Here is a 13842-nt window from a genome sequence, read left to right as displayed (position 1 = left end):
CTTGTGGTAAGGGGTATTATGTCTGCGCATTAGTTTGTAACATGCAAAAGGAAACGAGATAGACCCATAGTTCCTTTTAGGGATATACATAGAATCCCTTTCTGAGTCGATTTACGCATGTCCGCCTGTCTGTCCGTCGGTCTATGTATTTTTGTAAACAAAGTACAGGTTGCATTTATTGTCCGATTCGCATGAAAATTGGTGAAGACAGTTTTTTTGGCCAAAGGACGAACGCTACTTATTTTGGTAAAAATCGGTTCAGATTTGGATATAGTCCCCATATACGTATATCTTTGCCCGATTTAAGGCATTTGGTGCACGAAACGCGCATTCAAAATTTCGTTGAAATAGGACATATATTTCAACGAAATTTTGAATGTGCGACGGAATTAGTCTAGAAATAAGTATGCCAAATTATATAGAAATCGGTTCAGATTTGGATATAGATGTTAGGTATTTGATTGCCGAAACGCGCTATATATGTGCGATTTCAATAAAATTTGGAATGTGTGCCGGGTTTTGGCCTAGAAATAAGTGTGCCAAATTATATCGAAATCGGTTTAGATTTGGATATAGCTCCCATATATATTTTCGACCGATTTGAGGTATTTGATGCACGAAATACGCTATATATGTCCAACGTTGATGAAATTAGGACTATGGGACGGAATTTGGTCTACACGTAAATGTGAAAAAATAATATCGAAATCTGTTCTGATTTGGATTTAGCTCCCATATATATTTTACATATTCACAGTGGTGTAGGGTAATATAGTCGGCCCCGCCCAACTTTGATCCTTTCCTTACTGGTTTAGATTAGATTCGATAATTTAGGATACCCACATTATCCTTGGTCGAAAAATTTGTACCGCTAAAATTTTGGACCGGAAAGCACACTAATTTTTCCATTTTAGTTAAGAATATTTTATGGTGGAAGCTAAAAAATGTTGGACCCGGCCCGACTTAAGGGGCTACCTCTACTTGTCCCTTTAAAAAAAATCGAAAACATTTTATTGGCTTATTTTGAATTACAGGTAGTGTAGAGTATGCCGCAAAAAATTCAACTCGATCGGAGCAAAATTGCCTGAGATATGAACATTGAAAGGGAACAATTTATTGTGATTTGTATGTAGCATTTAAACTTTAAACGCGAGTTTCTCGAAATGGCATTTTTGAAGTCGGTGCCAACGATAGCTCGAAAACGAATTGACCAATCTTCATAAAAAACTTGTTTTTAAGTGAGACAGAGTTTTTTAATTTTTTTTTTTTTGCTCGAATTTTGGGCAAAAAACGTAAATTTTTTTTCATAAAATCGAAATTTTGATTTTGACAGCTCACAATTTTTTTTATTATTACTGTGTTTTATTTAACTTGCTTTGGTGTCCGTTTAGCTCTAATCTGGTAACTCATTTTTAACACAGTTGCAGTTGACCAATCGAACTGAAACTTTGCACACCTTTCATATTTAGATGACAATACATGAATATGGAATCAGAACCAATATTGGTCCATTTTACAGTGTTTAACGGTGTTTTTTTTAACTTGCATTTCAAATCTGGTAACTCATTTTTGACACAGTTGCAGTTGACCAATCGAACTAAAACTTTGCACACTTTTTAGATTTGGATGACAATACATAAATATGAAAAACAAATATGGATCCATTTTTCCTATAGCCCCCATATAGCGATACCACCCGATTTAGTTTAAATCTTGTAACTCATTTTGAACGCAGTTGACCAATCGAACTGAAACCTTGTACACTTTTCAGATTTGGATGACAATACATGAATGTGGGCCAATTTTTTCCTACATCCCCCATATAGCGATACCACCCGAGCTCAGGTATTGTGAGGATTTATTCTTCATTTTTGCCCGAATTGGCTGGCATTTGGCATTTGGGATTTCCAATGATACTGACATTTCCCCACCAGAAATAGTGAACCCCATATAGCGGTTCAACCTGATTTCAAGTGTTTTAAGGATTTTATCTTCATTTTTAACCCGTATGGGCTGTAACTTGGCATTTGGGGTTCCCAATGGTACTGAAACTTCCATTTTTAGGCCGAATTGGCTGTAGCTTGGCATTTGGAGTCCCCAATAGTAGAAAAACTTCTTCACCAAAAATTTTTGACATAGGTCCAGGTTTCAGTATAGCCTCTATATAGTGGTACCACCCGATTTCAAGTGTTTTAAGGATTTTATCTTCATTTTTAGCCAGATTTGGCTGTCAATTGGCATTTGGAGTCCCCAATAGTACAGAAACTTCCCTACCAAAAATTATGGACATAAGTCCAGGTTTTGGTATAGCCTTTATATAACGGTACTACACGATTTCAGGCATTTTAAAGTTTTTATCTAAATTTTCGGCCTAAATTGGCTGTAATTTTGTTCTCAGTGGTCAAAAAATGTATTTACTAAAAAGTTAAAAATAAAATATAATTTAAAAAATTAAGTTTCAGTGTTTTATTTAGAAATGCCCTTACAACTAGGAAATAATTTGTCGCTTAGCCTCAATAAATATATTCTTTCTCTTGATGGAATCTCTCAAATAAAACGCTTGCATTTCAATTATAAATGGTGACAAAATTAAACGGCAAGCCTTTTATTTGAGAGATTCCATGATGAGAAAGAATATATTTATTGAGGGTAAGCGACAAATTTTTTCATTATTGCATGTCTAAATAAAACACTGAAACTTAATTTTTTAAAATTATTTTGTGTTGTTTTTTTTCTTACAAACATTTTTTAAATTTGCTAAATATATGTTTTTGTTCTTGCTATAATATGGGAACCGGCGGTGTTTAGATTACGTACATCCTTTTTAAATATTTTTGGGGTACAAAAACAACTTGAATTTTAATATATCATATTGCAAACGATCTTATTCACCTCACCATAATATGGAGGGTATAATCAAATTCGTCATTCCGTTTGTAACACATCGAAATATTTTTCGGAGACCCCAAAAAGTATGATTAAGAGTATAATCAGCATAAAATTCTAGGTCGATTTAACCGGGTCCGTCTGTTCGCATCAGTCCGTGGTTGACACTGTTTTATAAGGAGTCGATACAGTCAGTGCATTGTCCCAATTTGAACTTCTATATCTCAAAAACGGTAAAATCTACGAAAATACAATATATGCCAATCTTGTAGAGAATTATCATAACTCAACATTTTCTTTAGTCCTATTCCGAAAGGTCTTGCGGTTTCCAGCAAAATCGTGAAAACCTAAAAACACCTAAAAATGTCAACTTGAATCGCGATTTATTTAAAAAGCGCTCCGGCGATTTTTTTTCGTTTTTTGATTTTTCTCAAGAGCACCGTTTTTTTTTTCTTTGTGGAAAACTAAAAAATTTTGACTTTTTCTCATGTATGTATATTTTATAACAGTAATACTTTCATTTCTAAAATCTTGTGAAAGCTCATATAATATTTGATATGGGTTAATATTTGTTATTGCCCCTCCTACTATCAGCACTTGACAATTGTAATAAAAAGCAAACAATTCGAATAGAAGCATTACATTCACAACAAAGCAATGTTTAGAAATATTTGCACGTTTAACTTAAATTGCAACGTAGTTCCCTCATTCGTTATTTTTGCCGAGTCATACAAAATAGTCGCGGAACATTATCAGTAATGCCTACTTGCATTTTAACATGGGAATGACATGACGGATTGAAGACATCATAGAGATAATCTGATTAAATGAAAATTGCATCATTTTACAACGGCTGCTATAAGGAAGAGGTAGATACCCAATAACAATAAATACAAAACTAGTTACATACAGGATAGCCTCGATAATTCGTACCCTACCATCCGAACAAATTAAAATTGGACTCTAACATTTTTAACAATACAGTAAGGTAGTTTTAAATTTTAAATTGCATTTTCTTACCGAATTAGGTACATGGGCTACCCAAGTCTGTCAGAAAAAATCCCGAACAAAAATTGTGAACTTAGGTTCACGTTTTAGTGAAGCTTCCATATAGTACCACAGCTAATTTTAAGTATTTTGGTATATGCAGCCATTTCTTTAATTCTACATTTACTCAGCAGAAAACTTTTCCGCCTAAAATTGTAGATTTATTTATTTATTTTTTTTTTTTAATTTATTTTTTCCTTTTGTACATTTGAAAGACTTAAAACTATTTTCAATATTCTTACAGCTAACCAAACAATACCGCCTAGAAGAAGAGACACTAAAACTATTAAAACTCCCACCGTATCAATGCTGTGCTTTTGTATGAAATTCATTTTCTGGGCCGGATTCTGCAAATGTACCGCCCCACGATGCCTCAGCACATATTCCGTCCAAAATACTGCCAAATCCAATGGCTTTACCGGCTGATCATGATATATCCTTGAGGTCTCTTTGGCTTTCTGGAAATATTTTCCGTTGGTCATCATTTCCCAAATACTCGATTCAAATTTATCACCATCGAGATTAAAAAAATCTAAAGCCAATGCAAATCCCGCCTCTTTGGCTCGGTTGATGTTCTTCATTTGGTCATAGAATACAGGCAGTCCTAGCATTGGTTTTCCATGGTATATAGCTTCGGATGTACTTAAGAGGCCACCATGTGATATGAAGAGTTTTACCCGGGGATGGGCCAAGAGGTCGGGTTGTGGAAACCAGTCTTTAATGAAAACATTAACCGGTTTACCTGGCAAATGGGGATTTTCAAATTTCCACAAAATTTTATAGGGTAATTTTTTGAAAATGTTTATTATCATGCTTAGACGTTCGGGTGAAAAATCTTTAGATTTGACATTTGACCCAAGGGAGAAGTAAATGACATCATCTGACGAGGAGTTGATGAATTGTTGTATATCTTGCGGCAAAGGTTGGGGTTGGTGGAAGCACTGCATACCACCCACCTCTATCATGTTGGGTAAAAATGGCCTTGGAAAACTCAAAGAGAAATGTTCATTCAATAACATCAGCGAGAAATTTGTTCTCAGCTCCCATAGATCTTCCTTGATGTGTGGCAAATATTTGGCCACCAATTCACGGTGACGTGGTACATGGACCAGGCGAACATGCAATAATTCCAAAAGTTGATAGATGACATTGCGCATTCTTTGCGCGTAAGTCATGCGATCGGTGTAGCCAATTGTCACCAGAGGGGTGTAAGAGAATGGTGACATATTCCCCATTAATTCATCAATGATTGGATCCGTACCGAAAGAAGATGACCCCACCAGTGGCGCATGAAAATGCCGGGCAAAACTGTAGAGAGCATCCATGTACACTGCCTCTATGACAACCAAGTCGAAATGTTCATATTTCAATAAATTCTGCACCTGTTGATTTTTTATAACCCTCTCGGTAAGTTTGGCACAATAATCCGATATGAATTTCATATCGGCCCATTTGTTACGTGGCTTTTGGAAATCAGAAATCATTTCTGGAAAAAAAGAAATAAAGGAAAAATAAGTTATTTTGTAAATAATAGAAGACCATAAACTTTTTTCCAAGGACTTTTTCAAAAAAATCTTTTAATAAAAGTAGAAAATTAGAAGTATTTTTTCTATAGAAAACTTTTCACATGAATTCCTGTATTAGTAAATCCACTCAAACGCACACATACCATCATATTCTTCAAAAACTTCTTTTACGAAAACATCACGAAAATTCGTTACATTTTTCTTTTGCGGAAAACCACTTATCGATGTCACCTCATGTCCCCTTGAGGCTAATAATTTCAAATAGGGCTGTACCAAAATATAATGCGATGGACTTGGTATCGGATAAATTGCCAAAATTTTTGCACAATTCACCAAAGGTGCGAAGACGACGAGCAGAAGGTGGTATATCACTAAGGTGTAATTCATTTCAAAATTTTTCGAACACAACTAAGAGTCCGACAATGAAAATTTCTATTTATAAATTGTGATTTATTCCGGAGTTACAAAATTTGCTGATTGTAATCAAGATGTTAGATAACAATTTAATTCAACAAATGTCATTATCATCTACGCCATAAACGTTTAGTTTTTGTTGTAGGCAATCGGTTAAAATGTCTAGCTAGATTACTGCTGTAAAACAAATAGTATCGTCTGATAACTTTGTAATTATGTACATATGCAGGTATAGCTGAGGAATGAATTTGCAAAACTTTGAAGACTTTAGCGACGATGTTTTTTTTCACGACTCCCACTCAATAAATAAAAAAAAAATATTTAAATAGTGTTCGCTTGTAACGTCCAAAAGTCAAGGGTACCTTTTTTAACAGCTTCCACTGTAATATGGTAGGTATAATAACTTTGTTATTTCGTTGGCAACGCATTTAAATAATCATTTGTGACCTTATAAGGTACATACATATATTCTTGATAAGGATAAAATACTGAGTCGATCTAGTCATGTTAGTCCGTCTGGTGTAATCACTCTAGCGTTCACAATAATTGAGCTATAACGTTATATATTTTAACGTGGGTGTATTTATTTGCATAGGCAGGTCAAACTCGACTGATATATCGGCAAACGTTTTGGTATAGCCCCCATATAGCGGTATCTCCAGATTTTATGTCGATCCGTTAACGTGCCATCTGAGCGATATTTGCTTACGTAGTAAGTTTTTACGAAAATTCCATTGTCTTAGGAAGTATTGACTTACTTTGAAAAAATGTACTGTGGTAAATGAGGCCGGTCGAACAACCTACGGAAAAAGAATCAAAACGATGCGAGAGAAGCTCTTAAACTTTACTTTATCCGAATTTTGGGTGGGAGGTATCCGAAGGAGTGGACCGATATATTCCATATTCCAACCTGATACATGACTGGATAAAATAATACGATGTGCACAGTCTGCACCAATCAGAAACTTCCTGCGAGAAGTATCTTGCGTATTTGCCAGTTTTGTTGGTGCCGTCAGGGTTTCTTGGAGCTTTCAGGACAATATCTCAAGAGGTGTGGACATGCGCACGAAAAATTATTATAAAATTATTATTATAAAATTATACCGACGTAAAGGGATCCGCAACGACAATTTACTGAAAAAAAAAATTCAAAGCAATCCGAGGGGAGCTCTTGAACTTTACATTATCCGAATTTTGTATGGGAGGAACCCGAAGGAGTGGACCGATATGGTCCATATTCAAACCCGATATATATCTGGGGGGAATAATACGATGTGCAAAGTTTGGACCAAATCGATTGCTTCCTTTAAGAGTTTTCGTTCACAGCATTTTACAGACAAATTTTGAACTATTGTGGGGGAGGTACCAGAAGGAGTGGACCCATATGGCCCATCTTCGAACTTAAACTACGTTTGGACAAAATATTACGATACCCAAAATTTAGTTTGAATCGGTTGATCCGTTATCGTGCGCAACAGCCAGACAGACGGACGGACATGGCTAAATCAACTCCAAATTGTCTGAAACGGATTTCGTCCAAACATACTTGGGGTCTAAACCCGTTATTTCGATGAGGCTCATTTTTGGTCGTATCAATGTGTATATACCCTTTCTAGCCCAAAGGCAGAGGGTATAATAAAGATTGATTTGGGGCACAGGTTATCGTTAGCCGACCATCATAAATGTTTGTGGCAATCTTTTTTTAGCCACAACGATAAACTGGTAAATTGTTTTCATCAATTGAATCATAAATGCGGCCTTTAGTGCATTTTCGTGAAATTAATTTTTTTAGTCGCCCTAATGTTCATGTCTGGTATAGTTTGTTATATAACGGTACATCCCGATTTTCGATATTTTGAGGATTTCGGTTAAAATTTGTAACTGAGCTCGCGAAATATCTCCAATAAAATTTTTCAACATAAGTCCATGAATTGGTATATCCCCATATAGCAGCATCTCCCGATTTTAAGTATCTTGAGGATTTTAACCGGACTAGCTGCAATTCGACATTCGAATTCGTTCCCAGCGATCACGGTACAAATGTCCATGTTTTGGTGTAGCCCCCATAAGACTAGTTTTAAATCAAAGGAAATAATCGATTTCGGATTTTTTAGGCGGCACCCCCCTAATGATTAGATTTTAAGATTGCCAACGTTTGAGCACAATTGGAAGGTGTTAACACGTGCCACGGTGCCTCAAAGTTTCCATAGTAATTTGTATGGGACCACATTTAATAATTTTTTAGCCACAACAATAAACTGGTAAAGTTTTTTAATCGATTATACAATCTTAAAATCTAACAAAACTAAACACTTTAGGGGAGTGTAACCTGACACAAAACTTCTCCACCAAAAACTGTTAATATAAATCCATATTTTGGTATAGCCCCATATAATGGTAACTCCCGATTTTCGGTACTTTAAGGATTTTAGCAACATTTTTTGACCGTACTGATGTATTTTGACATTTGAGGTTCCCAGCGGTCCCAAAATTTCTCCACTTATAACAAACACGATACCGTGATTGTTTGGTTGATTCACTCTCTGTATTGCGGATGATGCTCTGGTATCAGTTTCAACTACTTAAGGAAGCACTGAGGTGGAGTTGCTCAAGAGGAATGAACGTATTTATTGAATTTTATTGTGCTTAGCTTCTGCTTTTGAGAAGCGATAATGTCATCTAGTATGGCTTGATAAATTTAGTAGTACATAGTTGCTTATAATAGTAGTATTAAATACATTTTACAGAGTTGTATTTTTAGCTGTTAACTTTAAATTTGAAAATCAATCACAATAGGAAATATACAAATTTCTAAAATCACAATGATAAATGTACAAAAGCTTCAAAGTGTTACTATTGAAATATAGATGGCGTTGAAACTGTAATTATTAAAAGGTTGATTGCTTCAATCTCCCCCTCTGATACTGAAAGCGTCCCGATGAAGCATCAGAAATCAAATGTTGTTGAAACTGCTACGGCGAAATGTATCAGGAATAATGAATTGTTGAATCTACTAGGGTAAGCTGCACGGTGGCTCCAGTAATGATGTTTATACATTCTCTGTAGGTACTGATGATGCGGTATTATCGGTTTCATGTGCTTGCGGAAACATTGAAGCTGATATGTAGTGCTAAAATTGATCTAAAATAATGAACCGCTTTACAAGGCCATTGACTTGGGCGTCAGTGAAACAAGACAATTGCGAAGATTGTATAGTTGATTCACACTCTGTAGCTACTGATGATGCACTATATCGGTTACCTGTACTTCAGAAGCATTGAAGTTGGTATATAGTGTTCAAATTGTTCTACAAGAATGATGATGATGCTCTGCTATCAGTTTCAACTACTTAAGGAAGCACTGAGGTTGATGTACAGAGTTCAAGTTGCTCAAGAGGAATGAACCGTCATCTAATTTGGCCCCACGTTGGGCGCCAATAAAACAAAACAATTTTCGTGGATTGTTTGCTTGATTCACTTCACTCTCTTTATTGCGGATGAAACTCTGCTATCAGTTTCAATTACTTAAGGAAGCACTCAGGTTGATGTACAGAGTTCAAATTGCTCTACAGAAATGAACAGTCTCCGTATATCACCCCACGTTGCGCCGCCAATAAAGAAGACACAATTTTCGTATATTGTTTTCTTTGATTCACTCTCTGTATTGCGGATGATGCTCTGCTATCAGTTTCAACTACTTATGAAAGCACTGAGGTTGATGTACAGAGTTCAAGTTGCTCAAGAGGAATGAATGACTTTTTTGAACTTTATTCTCCTTAGCTTTTGCTTTTGAGAAGCGAAAATTTCATCTAGTATTGCTTGATAAATTTAGTAGTACATAGTTGATTATATCAGTAGTATTTACAGAGGTGTGTTTTTAGCTGTTAACTTTAAATTTAAAAAATCAATCACAATAGGAAATATGAAAAGTTATAAAATCACAATGATAAATGTACAAAAGCTTCAAAGTGTTACTATTGAAATATAGATGGCGTTGAAACTGTAATTATTAAAATGTTGATTGCTTCACACTTGAAATTGTCAACATACGGTCCATTTTTTGCTATAGCCCATTTATAAAGATACCTTCCGATTTTCAGGATTTTGGCAAAAATTTTTAACCGAACTACCTGTAATGTGACATTTGAGATTCGCAGTGCTCACAAAACTTATTCACCAAAAATTTCTCCTTAGTCGAGTGGGGTTGTGAAACGTGTCCTTGACTGCCAGTGAAAGAAGTTTTGAGGTAATTTTTGCTTAGTCAAGTGGGGTTGTGAGGCGTGCCCCTGACTTTAAGACCGGACAGCGGCGTGCATCGGACTACCGTAGCTGGTTGTGTTGTCATCATCTGGGGGTGTCAAACGTGCCCTTACTTAAATACAAGACAGAGGCGCTCATTGGATCGCTACTACAGTAGCTGGTTGGGTTGTAGGCTGAGTCAAGTGATGTGTTAAAAACGTGCCATTGACTTTTAAACAAGACCTCCTTGCTGCTGCGCGGTATCTACCATCAATTAACTTGCCGACACCACACCTCGTGCACCTCACAAAACCACATCTCATATGCAAATTTCGAACACTATTTAAATAATTTTTTTAATTATTGAGACGGACTTGGGGTTATTAAAGTTACTAGTTTCAAAATTCATTCATCTGCTATGTAAGGGTGTGCATTAGGCCGGGGCGATTTGTATGGATGGAAAAAAGTGATAGTAGGCGCCTGTAGTTTCTGATTCTTGGGATTGTACTGAGCAAAAAAGTCCACTAGACCATATGTGTACGGTGAAAATCGAAATTTTGGCCAAACCATATCTCAGAAACTTGACCTATCCTGAAAATTTCCCTTGGCGTTCTTAGTACACTCACCAAGGGCTCTCATCTCCAAAAGGAAATTTCCACCCACTGACTTTGAGTCAAATTTTGTAGCACAGTGTAATTTATCGATATTTTCCGAAAAATGTGCACATTCTCGGGGCCATAACTGTCTGAAGGAGCGTTGCAATGCTTTTGACGTGTACTAGAGAGTTCTTAATTATTGTCTTGGCTACAATTTTTGTCTTTGTGTTGGATCGAAAATCTCAGTGGTTTGGCTGTTACATATATGCCAAAATATCCAAAAAACCTTGAAAAAAACTTCAAGTCAAAATCCGGGGGCTCAATTTTCACCGTAGACATATGGTCTAGTGGACTTTTTTGCTCAGTACAATCCCAATAATCAGAAAATCCAGGCGCCCGTGGTTGTGTTCAAATCGCCCCACCCTAGTGTGCATATTATCACACAATTATCAGACGCTACTATTTGTTTTCTCGCTATAGACATCTAGACATTATAACCGATTGCCTACCACAAAAACTAAACATTTATGGCGTTAATGATAGTTACATTTGTTGAATTAAATATTTATCTAACCACTTGATTACAATCAGCACATTGTGTATCTCCGAAATACGAGGGCAGTTCGGAAGCTTATTAGCCTAGCACAAAAAGCGCGGCATAAACAGAAAAAAGTTAAGTGTTTTGAAAACTTTCATCTCTGTTATGAACACATGTTAAATTTTGTTTCGATCTGGCAACTCCTTCATATACAAACAGGTGTTCAAAAAAGACGCATCCGCAATTTTTTTTTACAATGGAAAAATTAGAAATGCGTGCTGTCATTAAATATTTACATAAAAAAGGTTTATCGGGACAAGAAATTCATAATGATATGGTGAATGTGTTAGGTGAAAGTGCTCCTTCATATGCAACAGTAAAAAATTGGATTGCTGAATTTAAACGTGGTCGTACAAGCATTGAAGGACGTACAAAAACAGCAACAACAGCAGAAATTGTAGCCAAAGTGCATGATATGGTATTTAATGATCGACGAATAAAAGTGCGTGAAATTGCTAATATCATGGGCATCTCAAATGATCGAGTCCATTTAATTTTGCATGAAGAACTGCAGATGAAAAAGCTTTCTGCAAGATGGGTGCCGCATTTGTTAAAAGTCGATCAAAAACGCATAAGAATGAACATTTCTCAAGCTTGTTTGGATCGTTTTAAGCGAAATAAAATGGATTTTAAGCGTCGATTCATAACTGTTGATGAGACATGGATCCACCACTATACTCCAGAGACAAAAGAACAATCCAAACAATGGACTGAAGCTGGAGGAAGTGCCCCAAAGAAGGCAAAAACAATTCAATCGGCTGGTAAGGTTATGGCAACGGTTTTTTTGGGACTTCAAAGGTATTTTATTGATTGACTATCTGCAAAAGGGTAAAACAATAAATTCAGAGTACTATTGCAACCTTTTGGATCAATTAAATGTACAAATTCGAGAAAAACGGCCTGGCTTACAACACAAAAAAATAATGTTTTAACAATGGCTAAAATCAACGAATTAAAGTACGAGTTGCTTGACCACCCACCTTATTCTCCTGATTTAGCTCCCAGTGACTTTTACTTGTTCCCAAATCTAAAAAAATTCCTTGCTGGCAATCGTTTTACCTCAAATGAAGATGCAAAGCTCTGCAGCTGGCACCCTTGTACATTTGTAGTACTCACTTTCCAAACAAATAAACAGCAAATAATGTCGATATAAATTTTAATACAATTTTTCCTAATCCACTAATTTTAAAATTTCGCTTCACAAAATTTATGATTTAGGAACTAGGCTTGGTAATTGTTTTGCACCTTGACTAAACCGCGCCATCTTTATTTGGCACCTTTACTAAACCACACCTTCTTTATTTTGCACCTTTGCTAAACCACGCCTTCTTTATCTTGTAACTTTACTAAACCACACCTTCTTTATTTTGCACCTTTGCTAAACCACTCCTTCTTTATCTTGTAACTTTACTAAACCACGCCTCTTTTATTTTGCACCTTTACTAAACCACGCCTCTTTTATTTTGCACTTTGACTAAACCACGCCTCTTTTAATTTGCACTTTGACTAAACCACGCCTCTTTTATTTTGCACCTTTACTAAACCACGCCTCTTTTATTTTGCACTTTGACTAAACCACGCCTCTTTTAATTTGCACTTTGACTAAACCACGCCTCTTTTATTTTGCACTTTGACTAAACCACGCCTCTTTTATTTTGCACTTTGACTAAACCACGCCTCTTTTATTTTGCACCTTTACTAAACCACGCCTATTTTATTTTGCACCTTTACTAAACCACGCCTCTTTTATTTTGCACCTTTACTAAACCACGCCTCTTTTATTTTGCACCTTTACTAAACCACGCCTCTTTTATTTTGCACCTTTACTAAACCACGCCTCTTTTATTGTGCACCTTTACTAAACCACGCCTCTTTTATTTTGCACCTTTACTAAACCACGCCTCTTTTATTTTGCACCTTTACTAAACCACGCCTCTTTTATTTTGCACCTTTACTAAACCACGCCTCTTTTATTTTGCACCTTTACTAAACCACGCCTCTTTTATTTTGCACCTTTACTAAACCACGCCTCTTTTATTTTGCACCTTTACTAAACCACGCCTCTTTTATTTTGCACCTTTACTAAACCACGCCTCTTTTATTTTGCACCTTTACTTAACCACGCCTCTTTTATTTTGCAGCTTTACTAAACCACGCCTCTTTTATTTTGCACCTTTACTAAACCACGCCTCTTTTATTTTGCAGCTTTACTAAACCACGCCTCTTTTATTTTGCAGCTTTACTAAACCACGCCTCTTTTATTTTGCAGCTTTACTAAACCACGCCTCTTTTATTTTGCAGCTTTACTAAACCACGCCTCGTTTATTTTGCAACTTTACTAAACCACGCCTCGTTTATTTTGCAACTTTACTAAACCACGCCTCGTTTATTTTGCACCTATACTAAACCACGCCTCGTTTATTTTGCACCTTTACTAAACCACGCCTCGTTTATTTTGCACCTTTACTAAACCACGCCTCGTTTATTTTGCACCTTTACTAAACCACGCCTCGTTTATTTTGCACCTTTACTAAACC

General features: G+C 36.1%; 1 protein-coding gene and 1 long non-coding RNA gene across 2 annotated transcripts; one reads left to right on the top strand and one right to left on the bottom strand.

Annotated features, from left to right (window-relative positions):
- The first annotated feature begins 3508 nt into the window (after positions 1–3508).
- LOC141394672 (uncharacterized) lies at positions 3509–5113 on the top strand. The gene is made up of 2 exons (XR_012410471.1): positions 3509–3755; positions 4178–5113. It is a non-coding gene; the product is annotated as an uncharacterized lncRNA (long non-coding RNA).
- Positions 4040–6054, bottom strand: LOC141394667 (UDP-glycosyltransferase UGT5-like). Its single transcript, XM_073969438.1, has 2 exons — positions 5603–6054; positions 4040–5419 (listed from the first exon to the last, which is right to left on the bottom strand). Exons 1-2 carry the CDS (start codon positions 5844–5846, stop codon positions 4116–4118), a joined length of 1548 nt encoding a protein of 515 aa, XP_073825539.1. The 5' UTR covers positions 5847–6054; the 3' UTR covers positions 4040–4115.
- Between the last annotated feature and the right edge of the window lie 7788 nt (positions 6055–13842).

Source organism: Musca autumnalis, unplaced genomic scaffold, assembly GCF_047663935.1.
Source record: "Musca autumnalis isolate F117 unplaced genomic scaffold, ASM4766393v1 scaffold_1, whole genome shotgun sequence".
NCBI classification, from domain to species: Eukaryota; Metazoa; Arthropoda; class Insecta; order Diptera; family Muscidae; genus Musca; species Musca autumnalis.
This window is presented reverse-complemented; position numbering and strand designations above follow the sequence as displayed.

Excerpts from the sequence above, each read along its gene's own strand:
- LOC141394667 (XM_073969438.1), bottom strand. The coding sequence starts at position 5,846 with ATGAATTACACCTTAGTGATATACCACCTTCTGCTCGTCGTCTTCGCA. Across the intron at positions 5,420-5,602 it reads AGTTTTTGAAGAATATGATG|AAATGATTTCTGATTTCCAA; the intron begins GTATGTGTGCGT and ends CTTTTTTTCCAG.